The sequence below is a fragment of the Patella vulgata genome, chromosome 5, assembly GCF_932274485.2.
Source record: "Patella vulgata chromosome 5, xgPatVulg1.2, whole genome shotgun sequence".
NCBI lineage: Eukaryota > Metazoa > Mollusca > Gastropoda > Patellidae > Patella > Patella vulgata.
Genome location: NC_065883.2, coordinates 5,176,350 through 5,190,243, shown reverse-complemented (window position 1 = coordinate 5,190,243; position 13,894 = coordinate 5,176,350). Strand labels below are relative to the sequence as shown.

Sequence of the window (13,894 nt, the reverse complement as noted above, 5' to 3'; positions counted from 1 at the left end):
ATCAGAAGAAAAATAACAATTCCTATTCTAAATTCTTCACTTCCGGTCATTATTTTGGAACCTAATCAAAATGGAAAGAAATTGGAAATGAAGAAATAATAGTCGATTTATTGTGTTAATTATGTCAACGGCGCATGGGAAGGTTTGTATCTACAATATTAAATAGGTTCCCTATTAATTTCAAGAGAAATTGTCTTAAAATTCGTAATGCATCTGTCATCTTTACGTATTCCTATGATCCTGTATTGTCGGATTTGTCCATTGATTCTGAATGAATGAATGGGAATCTTAGAAAGGTGAATGACTACTGAATGAATGAATTTTTTTGGCTGGTGTTTATTTCCCATTGGTTTTTGTTCACTAGCTGCTGTTGTTTATGTGGGATTAAAGTAACTAGGGTCTCTAACTCAATATCATCAAAAGTCTTCGACATTGAAAACACAAATTATTTGTCAATTTAAATCAACATTAATCGTGTTATCTTTTCGGGAAATGATGGGCTTCTGAAATCCAATATTTAAGACAAAATAAACATTTTACCATTGGTACAACACCATTTTTAACAAGGGACTCGAAGAATATGGCTAGACATATTCCACAAGTCATGTCAAATGATGACGTCATATTCTTATCTGGAGAGAATGCGCCAAAAATACTACCTGAGTAGACTGGAATAACCAGACGCTAGAGATTGTCGTTCCATTGGGACTTATGGCATATATTTCCAAACATAACTGATTAGAAATTAGAGTAAAAACAGAAACGATTGAATGTAAATCAGTTTATATACGTTTATATACATGTACATTCAAATTACATTATTATAATATAATTTGCGACCCATTTGTGTCAATTTCTAAGTCCCAAATAATTAATATCTTGGTTCAGAGTGAAGCAATTTGACTGAAATTTCCAGCATATTCTGTTTTCATCATCTTTATTTTAACTATTATAGCGAGAACTGTCACCTCTTTATCTAATCTTACCTAATATCCCTTTAATATTGCTGATGTAAAGAAAGGCTTATTTGACTGAGTCAAGACAAATGAAACATACCAAACTAATTGTACCTTATTAGTTAATCAGAAAGTGTTTATTTTATTTTAATTTATGATTATAGATGACCAGGATTGGTCCTGACTTGAACAAAAAGTTGCCAAGGCATTTAAGACATGACGATTTACCTGTAAACAGATTTACACCAAGAACTTATCAGGTCAGTAATTATTAAAATTGACAATTTTTTTTCTACAATAAACAAAAAGAAAAAATACTTTGATCGGTCTGTATCCAGTCGCTTATCTTCTTCATAATGTGACTTGAATCCATGCTAAATTCTAATCGTATCCAAACTGAAAGTAAAACTAGAAGTCTGTGATTATGATCACTCGGCAGATTCCCTTACCCTACATGGAGCCTGTCGTCATGGGCAACGCCATTGGTAATCTGGGAACTTGAAAGTAGTTCCGATGGCGGACTTCGTCATACAGCCGAGGCTAGATGATGTAGGGTACTGGAATCTGCTGAGGTTTGCTGAGTGTAATTATGATCTGTGGGATTTTGAATCCCTTAATAATGCTAGGTTCCCACTATCACGATTCGTGCTATGATTGAAATTATGTTTTTTGAAAAATGCAAATAATGCGCAGAGACTTTGTAGAAGTAATTTAAATTATTTTATTTTTGGATAATTTTAGGTGGATTTGGTCGATGCAGCTTTAAAACGAAACACGATAATTTGTTTGAGTAGTTCGACTGAGAAATTATTTATAGCTTTAATGGTTATCAAAGAACTAGCCAGAGAAATACGAAAACCAATATCTGACGGAGGAAAACGTACTATTTACGTTGTTAATTCAGGTTAGTTTTTGTTTGTGGATCGTTGTTTATTGGCCCTAGGGACTTGGTCTAACATGTTAGGGGGGTCACGGTGACTAAGTGAGTAAGATGCTGGCTTACTGGCAAAATTTCATTTCATTTTCATTTTTTGGGAAGCCATGGTAGCTCATTGAGTACTGCACTGGCTCATTATATAGGTGGTTCCAGCGATGACAAAAAAATTGGCTTGATGTCAGTTGGACTGAATGGTGTGCCTGGCTTGTTCAGCAGGATGATCGGCCTGGCAAGTTGTTTGGATGCAGGGTCTGGCATGTTGTGCAGGATCTTCAGACAGAATTCGACAAAAAGTTGCTGGAGGCTACACTTTCCGGGCAAAATTTCCTATATTCATGTAGTGTAGCGCACATGATTAGCCAGGTTAATGCCAGAAAGTAGGACAACATCAAACCCCATTTCATTGCATTGGAATCTATGTTTCATTCATTTCTATTTTCAGATGAAACAGCAGAAGCTCAATGGCAGGTGTTGTCCCGACATACCAACTTACAGACGGGCTATTACACCATCGATATGGAAACAGAAACTTGGAGCCGACAAAGATGGGAAGAAGAGTTTGCTTCCAAACACGCTCTTGTCTTCACAGCGGAAGTTCTTCGTGATGCCTTTTCACAAAATTGTTTACCGATACCTCATATCAACATGCTCATTTTCGACGATTGTCACTTGGCCGTTGGTGACCACACTTACATTAAATTAATGCAACACATTGAAAAGTATTCGCCATCTAAACCTCATATTTTAGGGATCACGGCTTCGATTCTCGGTAGTCGTATTCCAGAACCAAGCAAGCTCAAAGAAACCATTAGAAATCTTGAAACTACCTTAACATGTATCGCTGAAACCTCCATGCTTGTGATCTCCGAACGTTTCGATTCTCGGCCAAAAGAGTTAGTGGTGGAGTGTCTACCTCCTGAAGACTCAAATGATCTAGTCTACAAACTTGGTGAAATAATAGATTCCGCACTACTTTTTCTTTACGAATGTAATATAGCGCCGGAAGAAGGAGCTGATCCCTTCAAGAAAGATCCCAGACAACTCGGCATCAATGTTCTGTCAGAAATCAGAAATATTTTGCAGCAGTTGGGAACATGGTGTACGTCACGCATAAGTGAAATTCTCATTCCGCAGATCGAAAAAACAGAGAAAAGTGAATCTTGTCAAATTAATAAAAAATTCATCCGATTTACCCTGACCCAGCTTCGACTTTTGGTGCAAGTTTTTGAAAAAAATTTCAATCCAGATTATGATGTGAATGAATTGTTAAAATATAGTACGGCCAAGGTTGTCGAGCTCGTGCACATGCTACAAAAATATAAACCTGATTTAGATTTCATGATTATTAGCAGTGGGGACATGGACTATTCCGACGAAGACGACCAATCAGACATGTCGGACGACGATGACGATTCCATGAATTTATCCGACTCAGAAGACGATGATAAAAATTCCAGTTCACCGAAACTCATTCACATTGCCGTGAAGCGACAGAACTTCGAGACGGATGGAGAAATTGTCACTGAAGATTCTGATGCCAGACAACTCTGTGGACTAGTTTTCGTTGATCAACAATACGTGGCTCTAGCCTTGAACAAATTTATAGAAGAAGTCTGCTCCTGGGATGAAAATATGTGTTTCTTAAAAAGTAATCATATCGTCGGACAGGGCTACAGAAGTGCTCCGAATAAAACAACAATAGGAAAAGTTTATCGCAAGCAAGAGGAAGTTCTACGCAAGTTTCGAATGCAGGAATTGAACTTACTGATAGCTACGAAAGTTTTAGAACAAGGAGTTGATATACCTAAATGTAATTTAGTTGTAAGATTTGATCCACCACGAGATTATAAATCATATACATTATCTAAGGTCAGTTCATTTTTACATATCCTACTATATGCCCCCTGGACAAACCAGGGGGGTTGGATGGTCGAATGATTAGTGTGTGCGCGTTGTATCATAAGGTCTGTCATTGAGTCAACTGGCATTGTTTCTATTCCCCAGTTGTATGTGACAAGGAGTAGGGTTGCCTTTCCAACCTCGTGGGTTTTCTTTGGGTCCTCCGGTTCCCTCCCACTGCTAAATACCCCTACGCGCAAGCGAATTATTGAAATAAAATTGAACCATATTTTAGTCCTGAAATGACCTGGTTTGTGTCGAGTGGACGTTAAACCCCATTTCTCTCTACCCCTTGACAAACCGTGACTATGCAGCATTCTCCGAAAACATACATTAAAATGGTTTGTGAAAACTGCTTCCAGATTATTGAAAATTGCATTTTTACAGAAATTAATGTTTTAACAATGCTGTTACCTTTTTGTCACCCGCCTGTCGAATAATTTAGTGAACTATTAAAATGAGCTCATCGGTCTGACTGTCTGTCCATTTGTCTGTCCGTCCGTCTATCACTTTTTGGAATATATAACTCTGCTTTTAATTGAGCTAGACTGTGTTAGGGAGTACGCTGATGATTAATTCTGTTGGTTGATACTTTGAGACAGACACAATAATGTTGGTTGTAATTAAGTTATGGTGGTGAAACTCGGTGTATAGTTCCATTACATCAATACTTTGACTGAGTTCAATCATGAGCATTTTCTACCCTGGTTAAGCAGAGCCTGAGTCATAAGCAATTTGATTGGTCAAGAATTGATGACTTTGATGAGCATTTTCTGCTTAGGCTAAGCTCAGACTTCAATTTGACTTTGAAGCACAATAACTCTCCTTCTACTTGAAGTTGGGGAGGGGGGGGAATGGCCGAATGGTTAGCACATGCAAGTTGTATCGTAAGGTCTGTCATTGAGTCAACTAGCGTGGTTTCGATTCCCCGGTTGTAGGTGACCAGGCCGAGTAGGGTCACCTGTCTAACCTTGTGGGTTTTCTCTGGGTCCTCCGGTTTCCTCACACTGCTAAAGACCCCTACGCGCAAGCGAATTATTGAAAAAAATTGAACCATGTGTTAGTCCCAAAATAACCTAGTTTGTGTCGACTCTCTCTCTCTCTCTCTCTCTGTCTCTCTCTCTCTCTCTCTCTCTCTCTCATTGAGGTAGTGTCTTCAAACTTGACTGATTTCGATGATGATCAATTTCTACCTTTCAATTTATATAATTTCTGTTAAATCTATTTATTTCAGGGCAGAGCTAGAGCTCGTGATTCAGATTATGTTATTTTATTAGATGAAGAAAATAAAAAGATGTTCAGTGAAGATTTAAAACTATTTAAGGAAATTGAAGAGGTCAGTTCCATTATATTGAAATATGCTAATTAATGACCTTTTATAGAATTGATTGAATTTCAATCCAAACGGGAAGATTTGGTGGTTGAATGGTCTATTGTCTACTCTGTAGATCATAAGATCTGTCTTCGGGTGAGGGCTGTTGGCCGAATGGTTTATGCTAATGCACGTTATACCATAAGGTTTTTCATTGAGTCAACTAGCATGGTTTTGATTCCCTGGCTGTATGTGACAAGGTTGCCTGTCCAATCTCGTTGGTTTTCTCAGGATCCTCCATTTCCTCCTACTACTAACGACCCCTATGTTCAAGTGAGTTATTGACATAAAATTGTATCGTATGTTAGTGTCGAAATGGCCTAGTTTGTGTCAAATGGATGTTAAACCCCATATCTCGCTTGTATTCCAATGACAAAATAAAGATCATGCAAACACTCTTGGTCGTTTTGATCTACATCGATATTATGACATCGACAAGACTAAATATATCAATTATTCATTTATCCTGTTGTTTTCTTGGTAAATATTGACCTGGTTATGATTCATGATACGAATTGTATTGTAGCACCTGAATCACAATACGTATTGGATCATGACTGCAGTGGCAATACCCAGCACTAGTTAATATTGGCTAAAACTATCCTTGGCAACTGGAATTTGAAAAAGAGTAGGTGAAACATTGTCTGTGCAAATTTATCCCCTACGCGTAAATATAGAAATGTAATATGGACCCCAGTCTTGTGTTGACCAGACGTTAAACCTAAGACTGTTAAAAAAATATTGCAATACGATCATCTGCTATACACCGTATCGATACATTTTTGCCGTATCGATATTTTTCTACTTTTATTTTATATTCAAATGTTAGCTAAACTGTTTATAAAGACTTGATAATCAGCCATATTATTTAGGCCGTGCAGTAAACAATTTATCTGCCAAGACATATAAAAAGAAATGTGTATTCACATGATTCAGTCATATTATAGGCTTTGCAGTAAAAAAAAAAATAAGTGTCCAAGACCAAAGTTGTAAAAACAATAAAACTATTCAAAATAAAACTGTGCTTTGTGATAAACCCCGACTTTATCGAAGTATTGCAATACTGCAATATATCGCAATATATCGCAATTTATTCTATAACTATATGCAAATACATTATTGGTGATTTTGTTTTTGATAATCTGGATAGTACAGTGTATTTTGATATTTACATGTAGTTATAGAATAAAAACAGAACTCAATGACCATTGAATACCGCTCGGGTTATTCAATAGTTCACTCGAGTGTATCCCTCTTGAACCGTACAGGGATACACTCTTGAACCATTGAATAACCTGAGTGGTATTCAATGGTCATTGAGTTCTATCTATATATTGCAATACGATTTATGGCCGCAATACACAGCCCTATTTAAACCCCTATTCTATGTTGTTTCAGGTATTAATAGGTAAAGATAAAGATGACGATATAAAAGATGAAGATGTCAGTTGTTATGGCGACCTACTACCACCCTATAATCCAACCAATAATCAGTTTACTGGGTCAAAGGTCACACTTTCTAATTCTATCGGCCTTGTTAACAGGTACAATAATTTATTTTTGAGAAGTTTATTTGAGCGTGAATAAAAAGCCAACTAATGAATTAAAACAACAGATTTTGTATAAGGGATATGGTTATTTTGTATGAGGGGTGGGGCTGTTTTGTATGAGGGGTGGAGATATTTTGTATGAGGAGTGGAGATATTTTGTATGAGTGGTAGGGATATTTTGTATGAGGGGTATGGCTATTTTCTATGAGGATGGAGATATTTTGTATGAGTAGTAGGGCTATTTTGTATGAGGGTTGGGGTTACTTTGATAATGAAAACCTACTTTAAGGCAAGTTATGGAAGGGAGTTAGATCATTTTCATATGGTAAATTCATTTATTATAATTCATAGTTAGGGTTTTGAACCATTCCAAACTCTTTTGGGCCTGACATCCCATAGTTAGTTTAAATTGTTTCTCTGCTCATAGGCCCATGAGAGGATGGGTGGATGGGGCCAAGTTTGGGATTATCCAGCGTGGTTTCTTGTTGTCAGTGGTACAGGATGGAGGGCCTGACAAGGAAAGCTGTCTAGTCGTTCAGATGGGACAAAAAACTGCACGTAAAAGATCCCCCGGCAGATGGAATAGGCCATAGTGCCACTGCCTGGGAATAATTTCTTACATAGCACACTGTATGACGTATGCCCATCTTCATCAGCCCAGTCGGAGCAGAACAGTAGGACGTTAAACCCCATTTCATTTCATTTTGTGACCATGTTTGAAAAGTAAAAAGAGTATAGCCGTCTTTCTGTATGAGTGTATTAATATTTTAGATACTGTGCAAAATTACCAAGTGATGCCTTCACTCATTTAACTCCCCAGTGTAATATAACAACAACAAACAAAGCAGACGGTATTCAATATGTCGGCCATCTTAGATTACCTATCAACTCACCAATCAAGGAAGAAATTACGGTAATTTGACGTTAATTTGATTTATAGTCACTGATTGTTATTTGTTCTCAAATTGATTATTTTACATTCAAAAGATTTCAATGAAGATTATTTGTGGTAATGGCTGTTTGTGACTTATCATTTGCCGTCAATGCAAAATGTTGACAGATTTTTAATTCATCGTATCTTTGTAAATACTGAACAGAATTGAACCATTTCTGACCTGATATTCCTTTGAGATTCAACTTTCACGATATTGTAGTTTACCGGGGATTCATGCTGCCTCAAATGACTATCGGACACTTCGGTCCTCATTGTGCGGTAGCTTTTTGCAATTGTTTAATTCTTAGTGTGATACACTGGTGTAATAAAAATATGACAGTAAGGCTACACAATTTGAATTCTTGTTCTTCAGGAAAAGAACCATAACTGAATTAAAATCCAAAAGTTCTTGGTCGCTCTTCTCAAATCAAGTGTTCAAGTTATTATTTATTTTTATACGCCCACATTTTCAACCTTGTGGATTCTCACTGAGTCCTTCAGTTTCCTCCCACTGCTAAAGACCTCTACATGCAAGCTAATTAGTGAAATAACATTGTCCCATATGTTAGTTCGGAAAAGAATTAGATTTTGTCATTGGATATCAAAGTAAGATATTTTTAAGATTGAAAATGGAGAAGACGGTGTTTATTAATTCTATTTCAGGGAGTTCCGATGCCAACTAAAAAACTTGCCCAAATGGCTGTTGCTCAGAAAGCATGTGAAATTCTACACAAAAGAGGTAAATTTTAATAAAACTTTGTTTTGCTATAAAACTATTTTAGAGAAATAAGAGAAAGTATTTATTCAGTGGCTGAGCGAGTAAGGCGGTGGCTCGCTAACCAAGAGGACCCCAGTTCTATCCCTGTGGGGAGCCACAGTGGCTAAGTGGGTAAGATGCTGACTCGCTAGTCTGGAGGCTGCGTGTTCGATCCCTGCATTGGCCGAGAAAGTTCATCGGGATTTTCTGGCGTGGTTTCTCATTGTCAGTGGTGTGGGACGGAGACAAGGAAAGCTGTCTAGTCATTCGGATGGTACGAAAAACCGAGGTCCAGTGTATACATTGGCATGCACGTAAAAGATCACTTGGCAGTTGTATTTTGATACAAGAGAAGGCCATAGTGCCGCTACCCATTCAAAATTTCCCTCATAGCACACTGTATGGCGTATGCCGGTCTTCATTAGCTCAGTCGGAGCAGAACAGTAGGACGTTAAACCCCATTTCATTTCATTTCGATCCCGGTTTTGGTTGAGCTTGCAAGTTCCTCCGGATTTTCCGGGATGGTTCTATGGTTTCCATTTGTCAATGGTTCAGGATGGGAGGGCCTTTCCAAAAACAGTGTCTAGTTGTTTCAAAACAACGAAAAACCAAGATCATGTGTACTCGTAGGCATGCTCAATAAAACCTTCACGGAGTGCCACTGTCAATAACAAACTGCATGGAATACAATCGGATTAAAACGCAGATCTATATTTCGTTTTGTTTTTTTTTATATACTTTCTATGGCCTCTACTACATAAAGAACTGACTGGTTGTAGTGGAAGGTTGCATCAGAGATCATACAATTTTTGACCTTATGGCGTCAGAAATTTGATGTTGATAATGAGTTAACTACAGTTCCATGCAACTCAAGCCAAACACTCGTCGTAACAGACCGTTTCATTGGCTAATTCCTCACATCATCTAGAATGCTGGTCAAATAACAACTCTTCCAGATGCTAGTGTACTAAAGACAAATAAAACAAAATTATGAAATATTATAAAAAATGAAACGAAATAGGATCAGTGTTTTAATCAGGTTGAAATATGGGAAAACTCTTATAAGGAAGTTAATTCCCTCTAATTCCGTCGTCGAACGTGGAAAATAATATTAACCCTTAGAATGTCATAGCATTGTATAATAATATTCGAGATAATATGTTTCGAAGGTGAACTAGATGAACAACTTCAACCTGTTGGTAAAGAAATGTTTCTACAAGAACAACAAGAAGACTGGGATGACGAAGATGTATCTAGTCAGGGACGACCAGGAACAACCAAACGTAAACAGTATTATTTCAAGAAGGTATGTGCATACATTATGCAAGAGCTAAATCTGTCTATTGCACGTCTTTCTTTAGGCATGAAATGTTATATAAACATACATTATGCAAGAGCTAAATCTGCCTATTGCACGTCTTTCTTTAGGCATGAAATGTTATCTAAACTATTAATTAGACATTTATTAACATGAAAAGACCTTAATTAACTCTCGATGCCATCTTATGAGTCAGATTTTCACTGAATTTGAAACCGATCTGCTGCTCAATTCAATTCCTAATATCTCGGTTCAGAGTGGAGCAATTTGACTACAATTTTCAGCATATTCCCTTTACATTATCTAGTTTTCAACTATTATAGTGAAAACTGCCAGCTCTTTATCTAATCTTCTATAAAGCCTGTTTAAACTAAATTTTTGATGACATAGTAAGTTTAACAAGTTCCACCAATCTATGGACGTGAAGATGAGGAATAGTGAGTAAGATGTCATTGCAGTGATCTTGGAATTCTGAAGTCGTATGAAAAATTGAAGTCGGTTAATCGATGAGCAATTGTCAAAGGAACAAACATGCCAAGTTTCAGATCATACATGAATTGGGACAAAAAAAAAACATGGTCCTGTGTACACATGAAAGATCCCTTGACAGTTGGAATTCGATATAAGAGTAGGCTGTAACACCGTTTTATGGTCAAAATTTCCCTCATGGCCCACTGCATGGCGTATGACCATCTCTATTAGCCCAGTCGGAGCAGAACAGTAGGATGTTAAATACTGTTTCATTTCTATTTAGATTGCCGATGCGTTTATGTCAAGTCATCCCGTAGAGAATACAGCATGTTATCTGTATATGATACATATGAGATTAACGGGACCAATCACAGATGAACAGAATACGAGAGGTAGAAGTATTTACGCTCCAGAAGAAACATCTCGTTGTCTGGGTATTATATCATCTAAATTTATTCCACAGGTAAGTTTATAAATAGGTATTTTATCATCTAGATATATTCCACAGGTAAGTTTATAAATAGGTATTTTATCATCTAGATATATTCCACAGGTAAGTTTATAAATAGGTATTTTATCATCTAGATGACCTGGCGCCTGGTACGTTCGGGCATTTTTATGCGCGAACTCTTAGGGTTTTTTTTACTGGCATGCGCACAGGTACTATTTCTTTTTCTTTTAACAAGTACCCAAATCGGGGATTTCGTGCGGAGGTAGTTCGGAGGTAAACAGTCTGTGAAGTACAACACTTGCCACTGTACCTGTGTATCGCTAATTATAAACCGAATGTGTGAAGACAGTTCATACATATCACTCAAAAATTTTTCAGTACAAACTCAGTTGATTCACGCTCGATTTGCTACTAAACAAACCCATCGGTTTATTTTCTCAACAGTGTGACCCGAAGTGACCGCGGATTTATTGACCTTGTATGGACTTATCCATAGCTATATCCTTACACCGAGAGAAATTATCTAGTCTCGGTGAAAAGAACCATGGTCATCTGGTAGAAAATTACTTTTGTATTTTTTGGAACGGAAAACAGTGTTTTTAGAAGCAAACTAACCTGCCGCACATGAGGAAGTCATTATACTAATAATAAAAGGCGAGACCTCTTTTTGCGGCGCAGGCTTATCACTGAGTAGTAAACCGTCCACAAACAATAATATAGGAAGCCTAGTGACGAGTGTAGTAAGTAGGCTATAGACTATAGGTTTGAGTCGAGATTACTCACTCTCAGTTTACTCTGTTTTTGCGATAACCAATTATGTGAGAAATACCATACTGACATTCGGTTTTTAAAAGTTGTACGCGAACTAAATGCGTTTGTTAGATACTGACAGAGCAGCCCCGAGTCGAACAATCGCCGCCCGAGCTGTCTTCGTCAGCTAGTTTCACAATATCGTGCAATGGGTGTATTAATGTGATTTTTAGGTTTAACCCCGCAAACAATGCCAAAATAGTGTTTTCACTGCTTACAGAAAACTGAAATTTAAAAAAAAATTTTTTTATGAGGGTGACCCTCCCACACACTCCCTATCGAGCTGCCGCTCGGCCTGCGCAGCCTCATGCCTGGCACATACTGTCAACATTGTATATTTTTCCGTTTCCGCCCTTCCCCCCCCCCCCCACAATATATATTTCACGGCTACGTTGCGACGGTACCAGCATACCCAGTTGTTGACACCCATTACATCACTCCTGTCTAACAAATCATAAAGCTGTGGTGTTACGGTGGCGGCATAGTATTTCACCGTAACACCACAGCCACTCTAACCATTCATAATACATCTAACTATCCCTTACAGCACTTCACTCCCTACACATTTCCCCTCGTCCTACTTTCCCAAACGTCAACAACACATCTCATACATCCAGTTCGCTGATTAACCCTTGTACCACGTCTACTGGATTTTTTAAATGTTGAGTGAGATCCCAACAGTTGTTTATGCTAGATTCTCACTCTCGTGCAATGCGTTACGATGGGATTGTCGCTACTGAGTCCACAATCTGGTACGTGCAGAAACGTTTGGATATGTTTCGATATGATCAACACAATTGCTACTACTGGCCTCAATATATCATAATACCCGATAGTATCACCATGATTACTCCATGATTAAAACCACGATTTCACTTGTCGTGTGATTCGTGATAGTGGGAATCTAGTATTAGCAGAGGATCCAACCTTCAACATCATGTTGAGTGGGATCCAAGCAGTAGGTTAACAGGTGATCCAACCTTTATATGTTGAGTGAGGTCCCAGCAGTTGGTTAACAGGGCATCCGACCGTGGTGTCATGAGTGGCATCCCAGAAGGGCGGGATCCAGAAGTTGGTTACCAGGGACAGGATCCTAGAAGTTGGTTACCAGGGGATTTAAATTTGTTGTTATTTTACAGGTGCCTATGTTTCCGGTTTATACACGATCTGGTGAAGTAACAGTTTCAATAGATCTCTGTCGTTCTGATATCGTCATCACACACGACCAATTAGACAAACTTCAAAAATTTCATCATTTTGTATTTACCCAAGTTTTACATCTCGATAAAGATCCCATGGAATGTAATCCGAAAATAGCAGACGTCGGATATTTGATTGTTCCGCTTGATCCAGGTATGTAATTTACGCTAATGTCAGGCCCGCTATAAATTTTCAATCGTCTGCTATTCTCACTAATAGGCAAGACATAGTTCTAAATTTGTGTTTCAATTCCCCAGTTGTACGTGACAAAGAGTAGGATTGCAGTCAAACCTCGTGGGTTTTCTCTGGGTCCTCCGGTTTCCTCCCTCTGCTAAAGACCCCTATGTTCAAGCGATTTATATAAATACAATTGAACCATATGTTAGTCCCGAAATGTCCTACCTTGTATGATCGCCAGTCAAACCTCGTGGGTTTTCTCTGGGTCCTACGGTTTCCTCCCTCTGCTAAAGACCCCTATGTTCAAGCGATTTATATAAATACAATTGAACCATATGTTAGTCCCGAAATGTCCTACCTTGTGTCGAGTGGTGCTATTAAAATGGGTTTATCTGTCGGTCTGCCTGTCTATCACCGTTTTTGGAACGAAATAACTCTGCTTTATGATGATCATTTTCTGTTAAGTCAGAATCTTGGTGTATAGTTTAGTTACATCAATACCTTGACTAAGTTGGCTTTTTCAGCTACAGCTAAGTACACTTTAAATAAGCAATTTGCTTGTGCAGTGCTTAAGAAAAACATAGATAATATGCATTAATTATATATATATATATATAATATATGTCGACTATTTATTTTGGGATTGAGGCAGAGGGCATCAGTCTCATTTTAAGGCCCCACTGAATATTGATGGTCCCTGTGGCCTCAGTCAAGTTATCCAGTCTTAATCAGCCATTGTTTCTCTTTTTCATTTCAGATCTCAACGACGTAGCAGACATAGAATGGAATTTTGTTGATTATGTCACTGGAGTCAATTCTGATCAAAAGAAAAATGTCTTTGATTCCAAACGAGATATTTTTGAATTCAGGAAAGAAGATTTTGAAGACGCCGTTGTTATGCCCTCCTATCGTAACATCGATCAACCACAGAATTTTTATGTTGCCGAAATCCGTTATGACCTCAGTCCACTTAGTTCATTCCCTTCACCCGAACTTTATAAAACTTTTGATAATTATTACACTACCAAATATGGTCTGGTTATAACCAACACTGATCAGCCA

General features: G+C 37.9%; 1 protein-coding gene across 1 annotated transcript; it reads left to right on the top strand.

Moving 5' to 3' along the window:
- The first annotated feature begins 53 nt into the window (after nucleotides 1-53).
- On the top strand, nucleotides 54-12,835 carry LOC126822110 (endoribonuclease Dicer). Its single transcript, XM_056101498.1, has 11 exons — nucleotides 54-142; nucleotides 1,121-1,216; nucleotides 1,698-1,860; nucleotides 2,336-3,762; nucleotides 5,027-5,128; nucleotides 6,563-6,708; nucleotides 7,486-7,627; nucleotides 8,312-8,387; nucleotides 9,575-9,711; nucleotides 10,478-10,657; nucleotides 12,595-12,835. Exons 1-11 carry the CDS (start codon nucleotides 122-124, stop codon nucleotides 12,814-12,816), a joined length of 2,712 nt encoding a protein of 903 aa, XP_055957473.1. The 5' UTR covers nucleotides 54-121; the 3' UTR covers nucleotides 12,817-12,835.
- Nucleotides 12,836-13,894: the final 1,059 nt, after the last annotated feature.